The following is a 16,530-nucleotide window of genomic DNA, read 5'->3' on the forward strand; positions in this document are numbered from 1 at the left end:
CATGTGGAAGCCCAAAGGGGCACTATTCCTGTGTGGAGGTATAAAGGGCACAAAAGGGCTATTATTACAATGTGCATGCAGAAAGGGTGCACTGTTATTATGTGGAGGCACAAATGGACCCACTGTTATCTCTTTTTTGGCTTCTCAAGCCTTGGAACCTCTCCCCCCAGACATTCCTATGATATATTTTCAATATGCTCTAAATATCCTATATGGGGATAACTAGAAACGGCCTATGTAATCTTCCTGTACAGGGTGGAAACGAAGGTGAACTGTTCCCATCACTAAAGCTATGTCCACCCGCACCCGCAGTTTTTTTTGAGTAATTTTAGAGTAGATCCGCTCCAAAATCCTCCTAAAAGAATCACTAAAAAAATGTTTGAGAAATTCTTCCCATCCATGTCACTTCTATGAGTTGTTTTTTTACTAGTATGTTATTGTTTGGGGACCATTTCCTAAAAGTGGAAAAACCCTTTAAACTCAAGAATAAGCTGCAGTACCAGACAACCATACCTGCGCAGCCTCCGGGCTCAGAATTGCTTCCGCTTGTGGGTGATTTTGTAACTCAAGGTCAGAATGGTCCCTGCTGTGGAAGAGTTTTTCTGCTCCGGTCCCCTTTATGAATAGGAGGCAGGGGGCAGAAATCAGGATCAACACAGTTTTCAGGCTAACAACTTGCTCCATACCAGTTGTACCAGATCGTCTTCTGTTTTCATGTGATCAGCGTTACAATTTCTTGTAGTGTCAGGAAAGGTTCCTCTTCGTTCTATCAAGTTTATCAATTCTTCAAAACTCGATATATGTCAAATCTGTAAAAAAAAAAAAAGAAAGAGAGAATGACTCTGTTATACCCGTCTTAACCAATACATATGTTTCAAGGGGTATTCTTATCAAAGCAAGTGATCGAACTGTTCAGACCCCACCCCCACATATCACTCTTTAAGTAATACCTTCAGCGTGCCAGGACAGAAGTGGTGCAGTGTCAGGAAAAAAATCTGATGGTTCAGGACACTCCCACAGTGCTACGGTTCCTTTATTATGACAGATGATGGTGGTCTTACCCAGTGCCGGACTGGCATTCCAATGGCCCACTAGTAATATCAACTCTGTGGACGCACTGCTCAGCTATCTGCAAATACTACATTACATTCATACACACATGTATATGATAATATATTGGGTAAAAGTTAAATGAAGAGATGCTGCCTGTGATGATGTGATATGTTATGTGGGTATCATTTTGTGTATATTTATACTTTACTGATTTTCATAGTGTTCTCTTGTTGCCCTGTATCATTCCGTGTATTCCCCATGTTGTCTAGAGTCTCAATTACCTTCCAAAAGGCTGACAATTGGATTAGCTCACATACTATCTGCAGCCTGACTGTATCTATGCCTCTATGCCTCTTGATGACCCCCTGTAGTGCCTTAATCCCTGAGGCACCTTTGTCAGGTCTGGGAGGCCTGAAAACCACCCCATCCTGTCCGACTACCCCTGGACATAAGGAGGGGGCTGGGTGTTCCTGTGTGGTGAGGATGGTGTGAACACAGCACGTCAGAGAGAAAGGGAAGCATATGGATTTTGTATCCTCTGTCTGCTGGACTCTCATCTGCTTGGACATTTTATCCTGTTACTAACCTGCATTTGTGTTCTGGACTATTGTATCCTCAGTGTGGTGGATTGTTTATGGACCTTTTCGTTTTGCCTATAATAAAGGTCTTGGGATTGTTCACACATCCCTCGCTCTGTTGATTGTGTGGTATCGGAGAAGGACCCCGTGATACTGCCTTTGTTTGTACATAGTGAGTCAAGTGTATTTTGATAAGTACTACTCAGTTGGGAGGGTGGAGCGGCCCACCGGGAGATTCACCTGTTCCACCGTGGGCCAGTCCGAGCCTGATCCTAGCAGTAGACCACCATAGTTCAGTGTGTGATAGAATATCTTATTGTTGCGGAAAAGTTCTGGGGAATATGTTGGTGCTATAGAAATAAAATTTATTATTATAACTATTATTTTTTACACAATTGCAGTCATGTATGTTTTATTCTGAAGAACTCCGGCTTTTCAGAAAAAAACATAGTTTGAAGATTTGTCTGGTCACCATCAGCAGAGACGAGACTAGTTGGGTTTTCCCAACATTGTTGCAGTTGATTGACAGGTCCCTCACTAACAAATGGCAGAGATCTGCCAATCACCTGGAGTGGTGCTGGGAGAAGCTGGCCCAGGATGGTGCCAAACCAGTGGGGTCTCTGCCTATGGTCCCCAGACCTTCAAACTACATTTCTTTCTGAAACGTTGGAGTGTTTCAAAGACAAAATGTAAGTGGCTTCAATGAATCGACTGATAAGTTCCCTTTAAGGCTACTGCCATCTAACAAGTTGGGCCCCACATAAGGCTAGGGTAGGAGCAGTTACTGCCTCTTTTCCAGATTAGATAGCGCTCAGTGAGCACTATATAGAGAGAAGAAGTATGATCACTGAGCGCAAACTTCTGCCATGAGAGTCAACTGCTTCCTTGCTTTTTTGCATTCAATTGCATTTGCATCCTTCAGACTCAAATGAATTAAAGATATGAGCGGCACTCCGGCACTACAGCAGTGGAAGAAAAGCACTAAACAGCTCTCCGCCCCCATGGGCGTCCTCAGCTGCTGACGTCACCACAGCGCCGCAGAGGAGGCGAAGACAGCGAGAAAGGTAAGCGCTCTATGGAGGTGAAGATTCAATGGATATTTACTATAAGCAAGGAGAGGGGATGGTGAGGGCACAGTATAGAAAGGGGACTTTATAGGGAGGAGGCATAGTACAGAGAGCAGCAGTGTAGAAATGGAGCACAGTATAAAGAGGGGAAGTATAGAAAGAAGGCACAGTATAGAGAGGGAGGAGTAAAAAGAGGGGGTACCTTGTTGAGAGGCGCAGTGTGGGGAGACAGTATAGAGTTAGAGTATAGAAAGGAAGAATAGTATAGAGAGTGGTAATGTGAGGTGGGCAGGGCAGTATAGAGAGGGGGTGCACAGTATACAGAGGGGCATTATAAAGAAGGTTAGTATACAGAGGAGGCAAAGTGTTTAAAGGGAACAGAACAGCAAGGAGGCACAATATAGAAATTAGGTAGTCTAGAAAGGGGGAAGTATAGAATTGAGGCACAGTTTAAAGAAGTGGAGCAGAGTATAGAGAGGGTGGGTGTGAGGGGACACACTGACGATGGGAACAGACTGGACAGGGCAAGGTGAGGGGCAATGTGGAGATAGGGACAGCTTTTAGGGAAACAGTAGAAAGAGGACAGCATTAAGTGGGGACAGAGTGGAGGTTATAGCTCATAAGCGGTGATAACGTTTTATCATAGTTCACATGAGCGGACAGGGCGGATGTTATAATTCACAAAAGTTGACAGTTTGGCAGTTATAGTTCATAAGGGCAGACATTGTGGCAACTATCGTTCGTAATAGAGGATAGTGTGGCCGTTATCCATTATAGTTTATAAGGGAGAATAGTGTGGAGGTTATAGTTCATAAGGGAGTATAGTGCGGAGGTTATAGTTCATAAAGAAGGACACTAGGACAGTTATAGTTCATAAGGGCAGACAGTGTGGAGGTTATGGTTTAGAAGGGCGGATAGTGTGAAGGTTATAAATCATAAGGGTGGACAGTGTGGAGGTTATTGTTCAAAATTGCAGACAGTGCATAGGTTACAGTTCATAAGGGAAAACAGTGGAGAGATTATATTTCAAAAGGGCAGACAGTGTTTAGGCCATAGTTCTTAAGAGAGATGTTGTGAAGGCCATAATTCATAAGAGTGGATGGTGTGGAGACTATAGTTCATAATGATGAATGATGTCCAGGTTATAGTTCATAAGGGTAGACTCTGTAATGGTTCTGGTGCAGTATTCATGTATTGATGGTGGGTCTGGTGTAGCATTCGTTTACTGATGGTGGTGCGGTGATTATGTACTGACGGGTTTCTGGTGATGTATTCATGCACTGATAGTGATTCTGGTGGTTCTGGTGTATTCTTGTACTGATGTGGTTTTGGTTCTATATTCCTGTACTGATGGTTTTTCTAGTGCTGTATTCATACTGTTGGTAGTCCTGATGCTGTATTCCTGTTTTGATGGACGTTCTGGTGCTGAATTTTTCTTGTAAAAATGGTGGTTTCAATGCTATTTTCCTGTACTCAAGGTGGTTCTAATGCTGTATTCATGCACTGATGGTAGTCCTGGTTCTGTATTCCTATTTTAATGAATGTTCTGGTGCTGAAGTTTCTTAATAGGATACTTTTTTTTTCTTAATATGTAAATTAGCTGTTAAGATCTATGGGTCAAACACAGATCTCCCTCAGAATTTATTTTGTATGAAAGGGGATATTACTGATGGGTTTGGGTCCTGGTACTTTTGTCAGCAAGAATAGTGCTGCAGACTACTATGGGTGATCGCTAGGTTTTTATCTAGGTATTTCCCTTCCCCTAGACCCATCAGACACAACATTGTTCTTCGATATTAGGCTTTGAAGTGAGCAGAATGTTAAAACACCCACATTAGCACCATTATGAAGGATTTTAGGTAGCTGCTGCTAAATTCCTGCCATTCTTTCTTCCTGTCCTTAATGTGCTGAATGATCAATGATTATGACAATTTTCTTTTATACTTTTATCCTCTATTTTAAACAAGATGTCTTACTTTATGATAATGTTCAGACACCCCACTCCCTTCTCCCACCATTTTTATACTTTTTGCCACATTGTTTTTAGATAACCCTTCCTGCAGGCATCTGAGTCATGTCTAATGTTTCCTAATGAAGAGACCCTTTGTTTTTTTTCATCTTTTCATTTGTTTTATTTACTTTTTAAAGAAAAGTTGATAAAGGTAGAAACTATGGATATGGAAACTGTCAGCAAGCTGCTGCTGGCAGATCTGTTCTTCCTATTATGTGTTTTTATATAGTGTAATGCTGTTCTTCTGTAACTACTTTTGTGTCCCATCGGCTTACGTCATTGTCTTTTGATCGCCCATTATTGCATTTTAATGCAATGTCGCGGAGACAAAAAAAACGTAATTCTGGCTTTTCGAATTTGTTTCTCGCTACGCCATTTAGCGATCAGGTTAATCCTTTTTTTCTATTGATAGATTGGGGAATTCTGAACGCGGAGATACCAAATATGTGTATATTTGATTTTATTTTTATGGTTTTATTTTGAATGGGGCGAAAGGGGGGTGATTTAAACTTTTATATATTTTTTTATTTATTTCATATTTTTTTAACCTTTATTTTTTTTACTTTTGCCATGCTTCAATAGCCTCCATGGGAGGCTGGAAGCTGGCACAACTTGGTTGGCTTTGCTACATAGAGGCGAAGCATAGATCGCCTCTATGTAGTAGAATTACAGGCTTGCTATGAGTGCCGACCACAGGGTGGCGCTCACAGCAAACCGGCATCAGTAACCATAGAAGTCTCAAGGAGACCTCTGGTTGTTACGGCGACGCATCGCTGACCCCCGATCATGTGACGGGGGTCGGAGATGAGCTCATTACCGGCCGGATTAACTAGTTAATAGCGGTGGGTGGATCACGACTCCACTCGCCGCTATTGCATGCACATGTCAGCTGTACAAAACAGCTGACATGTCCCGGCTTTGATGTGGGCTCATTGCCGGAGCCCACATCAAAGCACGGGATCTGACCTTGGATGTACTATCCCATCCGAGGTCAGAAAGGGGTTAAAGAGAATCTGTCAGTACGACCAACCCTCCTAAGCCGTCGATGTGGTCATGTAGGTCCTAGGAAGCTGAATAAAATGATACCTTATTATTTGAGATTCGATGTCTTATTCCAGAGAAATCCACATTTTTCTTAATATGTAAATGAGCTGTTGTTAAGATCTATGGGCCAGACATAGATCTCCCTGAGACTCTGCCTCCAGAGATTATTTTAAATGAAAGGGGGCTTTACCAGTGTGAGACACATAGATCAGGAGAGCAGACTGTCAGTCATTACATGTCTTTAGTAAAGCCCCTTCTTTTAAAATAAGCTCTAGAGGCAGATTCTCGGGGAGATCTATATCCAACCCATAGATCTTAACAGCTCATTTACATATTAAGAAAAACGTGGATTTCTCTGGAATAACACATGAGATCGCAGATATCAAGGTATCATTTTATTCAGCTCCCTATGACCTACATGCCCATATGGACAATGGTTTGATCCTACTGACAGATTCCCCTTAATTTCAATAAGGACCAACTAGCTACCTTCCCTGGCATCGGCATTAGGATGCGGTCAAAGTTTCTGGTAGTAGTACCCCCTCTGATCAGTATATTGTCAGGGGACCTTTCAAATGGGTAGACAAATCCTTTAAAGGAGTTTTCTCAAAATTGCAAGTTATTCCCTATCCAACAGTAGGGACCCAAAAGTTATCCTGTGAATGTGGCTCCGGAACCCAGAGATTGGTACACAGCTTAAAATGCTCGCCCTCCACTCCATTCATTGTCTATAGGACTGCTGGAAATTATGCTGTACTTGTCTATCTCTTTCAGTCCCATAGACAATGAATGGAGCAGAGATCGAGCATGTGCACCTTTGCTCCATCCAAGACAGGACTCGGAGACCTTATCGCAGACCCCCGTTATTAGGATTGCAACACCCAGACCCCCAGCGATCAGCAAGTTACTTGCATTTTTAGGAAAACCCCTTTAGGGTAAATGTCATTAAATAAAATTTAAAATGCAAACTTCATTATACAAAATATTATCACAATGCAAAACAAATACACCAATAACTAAACATTCACTTAAAGGGTTACATCCAAGATTGAAAGTTATCCCCTATCTACAGTTTGCTGATCCTTGGTTTTCCGAAAGCAAGGTTCCCAAGAACGGGCCATAGAAATACCCAATCAGAATGGGGGTCACATGCGTCACCTCTTCATTCATAGTCTATGTCATTGTCTCTGATACTTCGGCAGTCCCATAGAAATGATTGGATCGGTGACGTGCATCGCGGCCACCCTGCTATTCTAAATGGGCATGGAGATTTCAATGGTTGGAACCCTAGCAATCGGCAATCTGTAGATAGGTGATAACTTGTCAAGTTGGAAATATCCCTTTAAACAAACACTCAATACAATTGCATAAACCCTAAAAGAGATATAAAAAGTGGTGGGGGTCCGAAAAGTGGAGTAAGACTCAGTCTCAGTCCCTTGTGCAGAAAAGTGGGATTAGGGCCAGCTTATTCTATGATCCAGCCGAATGACCTACACTTATTTGACTTTTTCGGCTGGATGTACTCTGTTTTATATTTTTCGTTATTTTTAAGATTTATCACAGTCTTTCCTTTATACACTTGGAAACCCTTTTAATATGCGCTATAGTCTGGTGCTAAAAAACAACATACACTACATAGATACCAATAACAAAAAAAAAAGAAAACAAAAAACAACATACACAGTACATAGATACCAATAACAAAAAAAGCAAAAAAACAACAACATACACAGTACATAAATACCAATAACAAAAAAAGCAAAAAACAACAACCTACACAGTACATATATACCAATTACAAAAAAAGCAAAAAAACAACAACATACACAGTACATATATACCAATAACAAAAAAAGCAAAAAAACAACATACACAGTACAAAAATACCAATAACAAAAAAAAGCAAAAAAACAACATACACATAAATACCAAAACAAAAAAAAAGCACAAAAAAATGAAGAAACACATTCATTCAATTTCTTTAGATCTGATAAATATAAAGTTACCGTATAGAACAAATAAGTAAAGTAAAACTCAAATTAAAGTTACTCAAGATGCTAAAGCGAGTTCTTTACAGATCTTAGAAGAAAAGTTTTCCTCTCAGAAAGCTGGATGGGGACTAGCATTAGGATAGCAAAGACCGAGCACGCTTCAGCCTAATTTCGGTTGGGTCAGGTTGTACTCACTTGCGGAGATTCTCCTTGTGTAAGTGTCGGATGTTAGTCTGCAGCCCACTGACTGGTCTTCTTTAACATGGTCGGAGCAGGGATGTGTATGATCCCGCCCAGGCATAAATCATCAACTTTCATCTGAGCTGTCATACAAGCTGTTAGTCTATAATGAATGGGGCAAGGAATGCCAAAAAAACCTAATTATGTACCTCTGCACTCAGGCTACTTGTCTACAGCTGGATGGTCCTGGCTGTTTTCAGACATCAGCTACCAGGATCTCTGGACTGATCACTCATAATGTCAACTACTTGGAAATATTAACCTGCCATGATGGGAATAGGACAATGTCCACCGTGACCTCCGTCTTATCCTATGTGAACTGATGGCACGGAACAGTGAGTCTTACTAGACTAAAGAGTGGATACAGAACATGGACAAAAGTGTTGGTGCACAGCTCTTAATCATTGAATTTCGGTTTCACATTCTGAGACTATTCCTCCCAAAGTGTATAACATCTGTCCAGTCGCTCCCCAGTGTACAACATCTGTCCCCTCGCTCCCCAGTGTACAACATCTGTCCCCTCACCCCCCAGTGTATAACATCTGTCCTCTCGCCCCTGGTGCATAACATTCACCCCCTCAACCCACAGTGTACCACATCTGTCCCCTCACTCCCGTGTGCATAACATCTGTCCCCTCGTCCCGAGTGTATAATAATCACCCCCTCACACCCCAGTGTATAACATCTGTCCTCTTGCCCCAATGTATAACATCCGCCCCCTCCTCGCCCCTGGTGTATAACATCCGCCCCCCTCGTCCCGGGCTAAAGCATCCGCTCTCTCGCCCCTGGTGTATAACATTCACCCCCTCACACCCCAGTGTACAACATCTGTCCCCTCACTCCCGTGTGTATAACATCTGTTCCCTCGCCCCCGGTGTATAACACCCCCTCACACCCCAGTGTATAACATCTGTCCTCTTGCCCCATGTATAACATCCGCCCCCTCGCCCCTGGTGCATAACATCCACCCCCCCTCATCCCAGGGTAAAGCATCCGCTCTCTCGCCCCTGGTGTATAACATTCACCCCCTCGCCCCCAGTATATAACATCTGTCCCTTCGCCCTGGTGTATAACATCCGCCCCCTTGACCACAGTGTATAACATCTGTTCTCTCGCTCCCCACTGTATAACATCCACCCCCTCACCCCCCAGTGTATAACATCTGTCCCCTCGCTCCCCGGTGTATAACATCTGTCCCCTCGCCCCCTAGTGTATAACATCTGCCCCCTCGCCCCTGGTGTACAACATCTGTCCCCTCGCCCCGGTGTATAACATCTGTCCCCTTGCTCCCTGGTGTATAACATCCACCCCCTCACCCCCAGTGTATAAGATCTGTCCCCTCGCCCCTGGTGTATAACATCTGTCCCCTCGCTCCCCTGTGTATAACATCCACCCCCTCGCCACCAGTGTATAACATCTGCCCCCTCGCTCTCCGAAGTATAACATCCACCCCCTCACCCCCAGTGTATAACATCTGTCCCCTCGCCCCCAGTGTATAGCGTCTATCCCCTCCCTCCCCTATGTATAACATCCACCCCCTCGCCCCGGCGTATAGCATCTGTCCCCTTGCCCCCAGTGTATGATATCTGCCCCCTTGCCCCCCAGTGTATAACATCCGCCCATTCGCCCACATTGTATAACATCTGTCCCCTTGCTCCTATTTTATAACATCTGCCCCCTCACCCCAGTGTATAACATCTGTCCCCTTGCCCCCAGTGTATAATATCTGCCCCCTTGCCCCCCAGTGTATAATATCTGCCCACTCGCCCACAGTGTATAACATCTGTCCCCTTGCCCCTATTGTATAACATCCACCCCCTCGCCCCCCCAGTGCATAACATCCACCCACTTGCCCCTCATTGTATAACATCTGTCCTCTTACCCCGGTGTATAACATCAGGCCTCTTGCCATGCCAGCTACCTTTACTGATATGTGTTAAAATGGCTAGTCGTAAAGAGCCCACTGATACCAGTGAGGCCCTGTAGGAGCCACCGCTGCACCATGTCAGTTATTGCCGAGCAGCTTCATGGAGCCTTATGTCACCAAGCACAATGCCAAGTGTCAGAAGGTGTGGTGTAAAGCAGCCACCAAAGTGCAAATGTGTTCTGTGCAGTGACGGATCACACTTCTCTTTCTAGCATCTGATGGAGGAGTCTAGGTTTGGTGAATGCCAGGAGAACGTTACCCGCCTGACTGCATTGTGCCCACTGTACAGTTTGATGGGGGAGGGATAGTGCTACGGGCTTGTTTCTCAGGGATTGGCCTTAGCCCCTTAGTTCCAGTTAAGAGAAAGTTTCATACTTCTGTTTAAAAGACATTTTTGACAATTGTAGCTTCCAACTTTGTGGAAATAGTTCTGAGAAGGCCCATTTTTGCTCCACTTGACTGTGCCTAGACTACAAGATCCATAAAGACATGGTTGGGGAGTTTGGTGGAAGAACCTGACCGGCCGCACAGAGCCCGGACCTCAATCCCATCCGACACCTTTGGGATGACCTGAAACGGAGATTGTGGGCCCGATCTCTTCTCTCATCCTCTCCTGGATGAAGGGGCAAAAATTCCCACAGACACCACCAAAATCTAGTAGAAAGTCTTCCAAGAGGAGTGGAATTTGTTGTAAATGTAAAGGGACCGACTCCATATTGATGTCTATGGATGTAGAATGAGACGTCATAAAATCTTCTATATGTGGATGTCCCGATACTTTTATCCATGTAGTGTATATTCCAGAGTGATACAAAGGAAAATACAGGAGAGAAGAAAAGCATAACTAAAAGAGATTGTCGGATATTGGCAAAGAGGACGTTGCCAATCTTGTCCATTGGTGATGTATGATATTGCAAGGAGGCCACAAAAGTTGGTGGGATAAACCCTGTAATAGTTCTGCTCTACAATACCTGATCCAACCTATGAACATGAGTGCCAACAAGACATTCCCTTATTTTATACAAACCCCTTACTCAGCCAAATAATTTTTCGACTGAAGGTCTCCAAAAGGACTGACCTTCAGAAGTCCAAAAGTCTAAGAATTTAAGAAGAAGTCAGGTCAACAAAAGAGACTCTACCAGTCACTTTACTGGTATTTTCACACTTTGTAGATTAGTTTAAAAAATTGTTGTGATGGTCCCATTCAGAAATCCATGTGCATTCGGCAAAAATAACCCCATCCAGATGTATGGAATTGATTGCACCAAATCTGTCAGGTCTTAATAGGCAGACTAGATAAAGTGAGGCATAGCGTTATGTCCCTCGAATCTACACTGAGCGGGTGGTGACACATGCGTGCCGAATAAGTTCTACTGTATGATATTATCAGTGGTATCCTTCTGGCCACAGAAATCCTCCATAGGAAATCTTGTATCAGAAAACAATTTTCAAAACTATATGGAATAACGGTAGACCTTTATTTATATCATAAAGGTTTCTTAAGATATCAGTAGCAACATTTAGGACACAGTCCTTCTTCAGGCTTAACCTTTTTTAAAGTAGTACAGGGCCGGACTGGCCATCTGGCATTTCTGGCAAATGTTAGATGGGCCGGACCGGCCGTGGGCCACATCAATTGAAATTCTATTAACAGTATCGGCATCCTCAGAACGTTCGGTGATACAGTTAGCTGTGGCTGAGCACGAAGTCACGGCTCCATCCTCATCCTCACTTACAACGGCAGGCTGAAGGTTACTTCCGGAGGACATAACTCTGGAACAGAGGGGCGCAAAAAGAAGAAAAAGAAAAACTGTCCCAGAATCAGTGGAGACGCTGCAACTGGAGAAGGTACGCAGACTAAATTTAAAAAATACAATGAATGTTCCCCTTTAATTGTGACTTTCTATGTATGTCCTGATTCTGCTCCAAGCTTGAAGAATGTCTTTGCCTGAAAGTTTGTGACCCTTGGCCAGTAAAATAATTTGTGAATTGCGTACGGACAGAGAAATATTTAAGTCTAAGACGTGGTCCCAATGGAACATGCATCATCCAGTGCTGGAGGTTTCGTGATCCATTCATCTACCTGATCTTTGCTGGATTTTTATGGGAATTTGGAGTAGTTACCAATCCTGGTTTCTAATAAGTAGAGATGAGGGTAGGTGATTTATAGCATTTGTAATATTTTCTAAGGTCCAGGGGATTTAGGAAATATAATCTGCTGAGTACAGTAGGTGCTGACTGAGGTGAAGATATAACGGAGGGAAGTGAGACATGTTGATGTTTTGGATGTTAAACATCTGAGGTAAAAGATTTTACCATGTACTGTATGTGTGTTACGTTACCAGGGTCTTCCGCTTATGGGGACAATTTTTTTTTCACTGAAAGGCTTTTTGGGGCTTGGTATGCTAACAACAAAGGAAGCTAGACTCATCTCCTGGCACTTACCGGGATTCAATGCAGGCTGCTCTGTGGTCCGCGTTTACCCCAGAAGGAAGTCGTCAACCTTCAAAGCAGCAGCAGGACCTCCAGGACCTGTGATTGATGATTTCCACACCATGCTATTAATGAAGTCACCGATTACATGCTGTGGAATTTACTTGAATGCGGCGACCCATCAAGGTACCAACGGTCCTGCTATCGCTTTGACCGGTGATGACTTCCTGTAAACCCAAACCATGGAGTGGCCTCTACGTTGGATGCTGGTAAGTGCCGGCAGGTGATTATATCTTAATTTAGACAGTGCAACACATCGGCTACAGAAGGTAAGTGGTGCAACATTTTTCTCAATTTCTAAAAATGATTGTTATCCAAAAGTTCATGCATTTAAGTCAGAGAAAATCAAATGTCTCCAATGGTGGACCATCCATGGTGACTTGTGACCGACTCCTAAGATTACAATAAGTGTCCTCCAATTGACCCATCAGATACCTTTTTTTATAACCCCTAAGAAAAATGGACCAGCAGGTGATTTTGGAATGAAGTTAAATCTTGGAATACTTTGGGGGTCCACACAAGGTTGAACTCAAGCTGTTATATTATACTATGGAATCCACACTCCCTGGCACCAAAGAATAGATATTTATTTAATGATGCCAAAAACTTTGATAGTGAAACGCGTGAGCCACATTCTGTATTTTCCAAGAAATTTCTGTTGTGTTTATTTTTTTTATATGAAGAATGATTTTTTTTTTCTTTTAAATGAATTATTAAAGTGTGTTTGACATGGGTGGAAAGCCTCTGCGTATATTCCAATACTCCCTTCGTGTGCCTGACGTATATTATAGGATAAATGGTAAATGTAGGTTAATACTATTGTTTTGGGGCCAAGCTGGATGAACTCAGACGTGCTGAGGGAGGTAAATTATTGGAACCAGCTTTCGGGATAATATACTTTTCTTGGCACTCAATACATTTTTATTCTGAGTGATAATTTGTCTGGAGTCCGGAATCCTTTTAGACCACCTACGGACAGAAGGATTCAAGCAATAAGTCATTGTTGGATTAGACTTATGGGGTTTTTCAGTAGATCTTCAGCTTCCAACCTTGGTCCTGGGTCTACTACCAGTTTGTGCTTGGCACCGGAGAGAAAATCGGGTACAAGTACATATAACCCAAGTTGAGGACCTAGGACACCTGTAGTGGAGATCCGCAAGTACCAGTTATGACCCTGCTACTATACTATTGTATCTGTACAAAACCGGCCAACTCACCTCTACCTTGACTCTTCACTCAATACATTTTTATTCTGAGTGATAATTTGTCTAGAGTCCGGAATCCCTTTAGACCACCTACGGACAAAAGGATTCAAGCAATAAGTCATTGTTGGATTAGACTTATGGGGTTTTTCAGTAGATCTTCAGCTTCCAACCTTGGTCCTGGGTCTACTACCAGTTTGTGCTTGGCACCGGAGAGAAAATCGAGTACAAGTACATATAACCCAAGTTGAGGACCTAGGACACCGGTAGTGGAGATCGCAAGTACCAGTTATGACCCAGCTACTATACTATTCTGTCTGTACAAACCCGGCCAACTCACCTATACCTTGGCTCTTCAAAATGGTTTTCAAATGCCACCAATGTTTCCAGGGTCTTGTACCATATATGAGAGGCAAGTCCTACTAGATATAAAGAGTCACTGAATCTGGTCCTCGTTAGGATAGGATGGGTCTGTCAGTGAGATAAACCGAAACTGAGCTAAATAATCCATTCCAACAAATGAAGCAAATCCTTATGTGTAACTCTTGTGTAAACGCAAGTGCCATGACGTGTGCGCAACCGGTTCATTTTATAGAAGATGCGTGCTCGGCCGTGCAATGACATTCTTCCTTAGCGATGTCCTCGCCATTAGTTCGGGGTCATTACTTTGAGAAATAATGTCTGACTGCTAGAAGACGGGGCTGATTTACTCTGAGAAAGGAGAGATATGTGATATGTAAATCTGACATATACTTGTTAGAAACAATACATGGCACAGGGGATGGAAAAACATATACCTAACCAGCAGTGAGGTAGTGTGGGGGGCTACAGGGGCAGTTGCACCCAGAGAAAAAATCGCGAGGGGCAGAAAGTTTTGTTACTGGCTAATTGGAATAATATCGGTATCAAAATGGCACCATTAGAGATCAATCTTGTGGTAGAGCAAGGAGCCACAGGCACTCTGGGGAAATATTACTTGAAGGGGGAACTCTGAGAGCATTATTACTTTAAGGGAACTTAGTGAGTATTAATACTAGAAGAAGGCAACATTACTTGAAGGTGACGCTCTTGGAATTATTACTTGACCGGGCACTCATGCGACATTATTGCATGAACGGGCACTATGATGGCATTATTATTATAAGGGAACACTTATTAATACTTGAATGGGGCAATATTACTTGAAGGGGACACTCAAGGGATTATAACTTGAAGGGGGCACACAGTAGGCATTCGTTCCTTAACTTAAGGGAGGCACACACTATTAATTTCTAAGGAGTCATTATTATTTTATATGAGACACACAGGCCACATTACTACTGTCTAGTGGGCACATTTGTGGTGCTTTTATGTGTGGCGGCATTATTTCCGTGCATGACACAAAGGGGGCACTTTTACCCTAAATGACACAAAGGTGGCATGATTAATGTGTGTATTATAAAGGGGGCACTACGACATTATTATTGTGTGGGGCACAAAAGGTGACACTTACTGTTTAAGGTACAAAGGATGAAACATTTACTAGATCGTGCACTATTATCATTTTATAGGCACTGAATATCTGGCACTACTGTTTTCAGGGGCACAGTCTGTCTGCATTTTTTGGGGGAAGATGAAGAGGGCAAATTATGGTAATGACACAATTTTTGAAGGATTCGCATCACTGTGCCACTGAGCTGATCACAAAGTCACAAAGTCAACTCTCCTGCTGCACTTTTTGTATATGAAACAGAGACAGGAACACTAAGATAACAATCTAGGGAGGAAGGCAGCCGCAGGCAGGGACGGGTTGGGTCAGGGAGGGTCTACGAACACTCGGAGCCGTATTATAGAGGACTGGAAGTACCAAGATGGCAGTATTGTATTACATGAATTACATACATTTTACATGGGGTATTTTCTTAAAATACAATACTGTATACTTTTAGAAGGTTCTCAGGGAGTTCTAAAGCTTCACAAGTTAGGGCATAAAAACTACTTGCCTTACTTCGGGTGCTGGCAACCCACGCTACTCTGGAGACCATGAAAATAGCCAAATTTGGAGCGTAGTTCCCAAACCTTTCTGCACAATGATAATATACTGTAGTTTAGGATGCAGTTAAAAGCTTCTGTTAGTGTAGACATATGGTGGGCCATTACGGTGACTAGCTCTAGTGGACTTAGGCCAACCTTAGAGAAGACAAATCAATGTGCAAATGCTGAAGCTGCACAGGGCTTAGTAGATTCGAGAGAAGTGTCACCGTAAAAGTATCTACCTACTGTCTTTGATTATGTAAACTACTGAAGAAGGTTACTTAGATATAGGGTGGTGTTTTGGGGAAGTGTTTGAGTAATGACCAAAACATCCCAAGAAAGGGACAATAGCAGGCTTCTACATTGTGTAGTTTGTGTGCATCACTGGAGTCAAAATGTCCAAGAGTGGTGACAATGGCAAAGAATCTCTGGTGGCATACCAGAAAAGATTAAAAGGTGAGAGCAGAACCACCTTCTGGTCCACACTTTGTTCTAACAAGGATGGTCACCTCCAAGACGGCCTGAAACTTGCATTGTCTCCTTAGAGTTTGCCAAGACAGAACCAAAAGAAGTAGTCCAAACCAGAAAGGACAAACAATGGCAGGAAAACATGACACCATTGATTTAGAGCCAAGTTTACCAACAAGACAACAAAAAGTAAGGTCAAGTAGACCATTCTGCTCCGACCTAAGGCCATAGATTGATTGTGTATATTGCTGCACATTGTTCCCAAATATTTTTAGTAATTCTGTTTGAAAACGTTTAAGAAGTTACGTGTAAGGGAATAGCCACCAATGGAAATGTTTACTACTTCTCCAAAAACATACATATCTGGCAGGTTAAAGAGATTCTTCACTTGTTGACAAAAAACTGATCACAACGTTTTTCCATGGGGGAACACTCATTAGCTG

The 16,530-nt window shown here is 42.9% G+C and overlaps 1 protein-coding gene across 4 annotated transcripts in view; it reads right to left on the reverse strand.

The window, feature by feature from the left end:
* The window catches only part of LOC143776737 (matrix metalloproteinase-21-like), a 55,227-nt gene that overhangs the window by 14,570 nt on the left and 24,127 nt on the right, over window positions 1–16,530 (reverse strand). For 3 of the 4 annotated variants that reach the window (XM_077266438.1, XM_077266437.1, XM_077266439.1), the window contains one exon: window positions 514–809. In XM_077266438.1, the coding sequence (XP_077122553.1) occupies window positions 514–684 (171 nt within the window). In that variant the 5' untranslated portion in view covers window positions 685–809. Of the gene's footprint in view, window positions 1–513; window positions 810–7,939; window positions 8,068–16,530 lie in introns of those variants that run through there. The other variant, XM_077266436.1, reaches the window with a different exon arrangement.

Source organism: Ranitomeya variabilis, chromosome 5 (genome assembly GCF_051348905.1).
Source record: "Ranitomeya variabilis isolate aRanVar5 chromosome 5, aRanVar5.hap1, whole genome shotgun sequence".
Classification (NCBI taxonomy): domain Eukaryota; kingdom Metazoa; phylum Chordata; class Amphibia; order Anura; family Dendrobatidae; genus Ranitomeya; species Ranitomeya variabilis.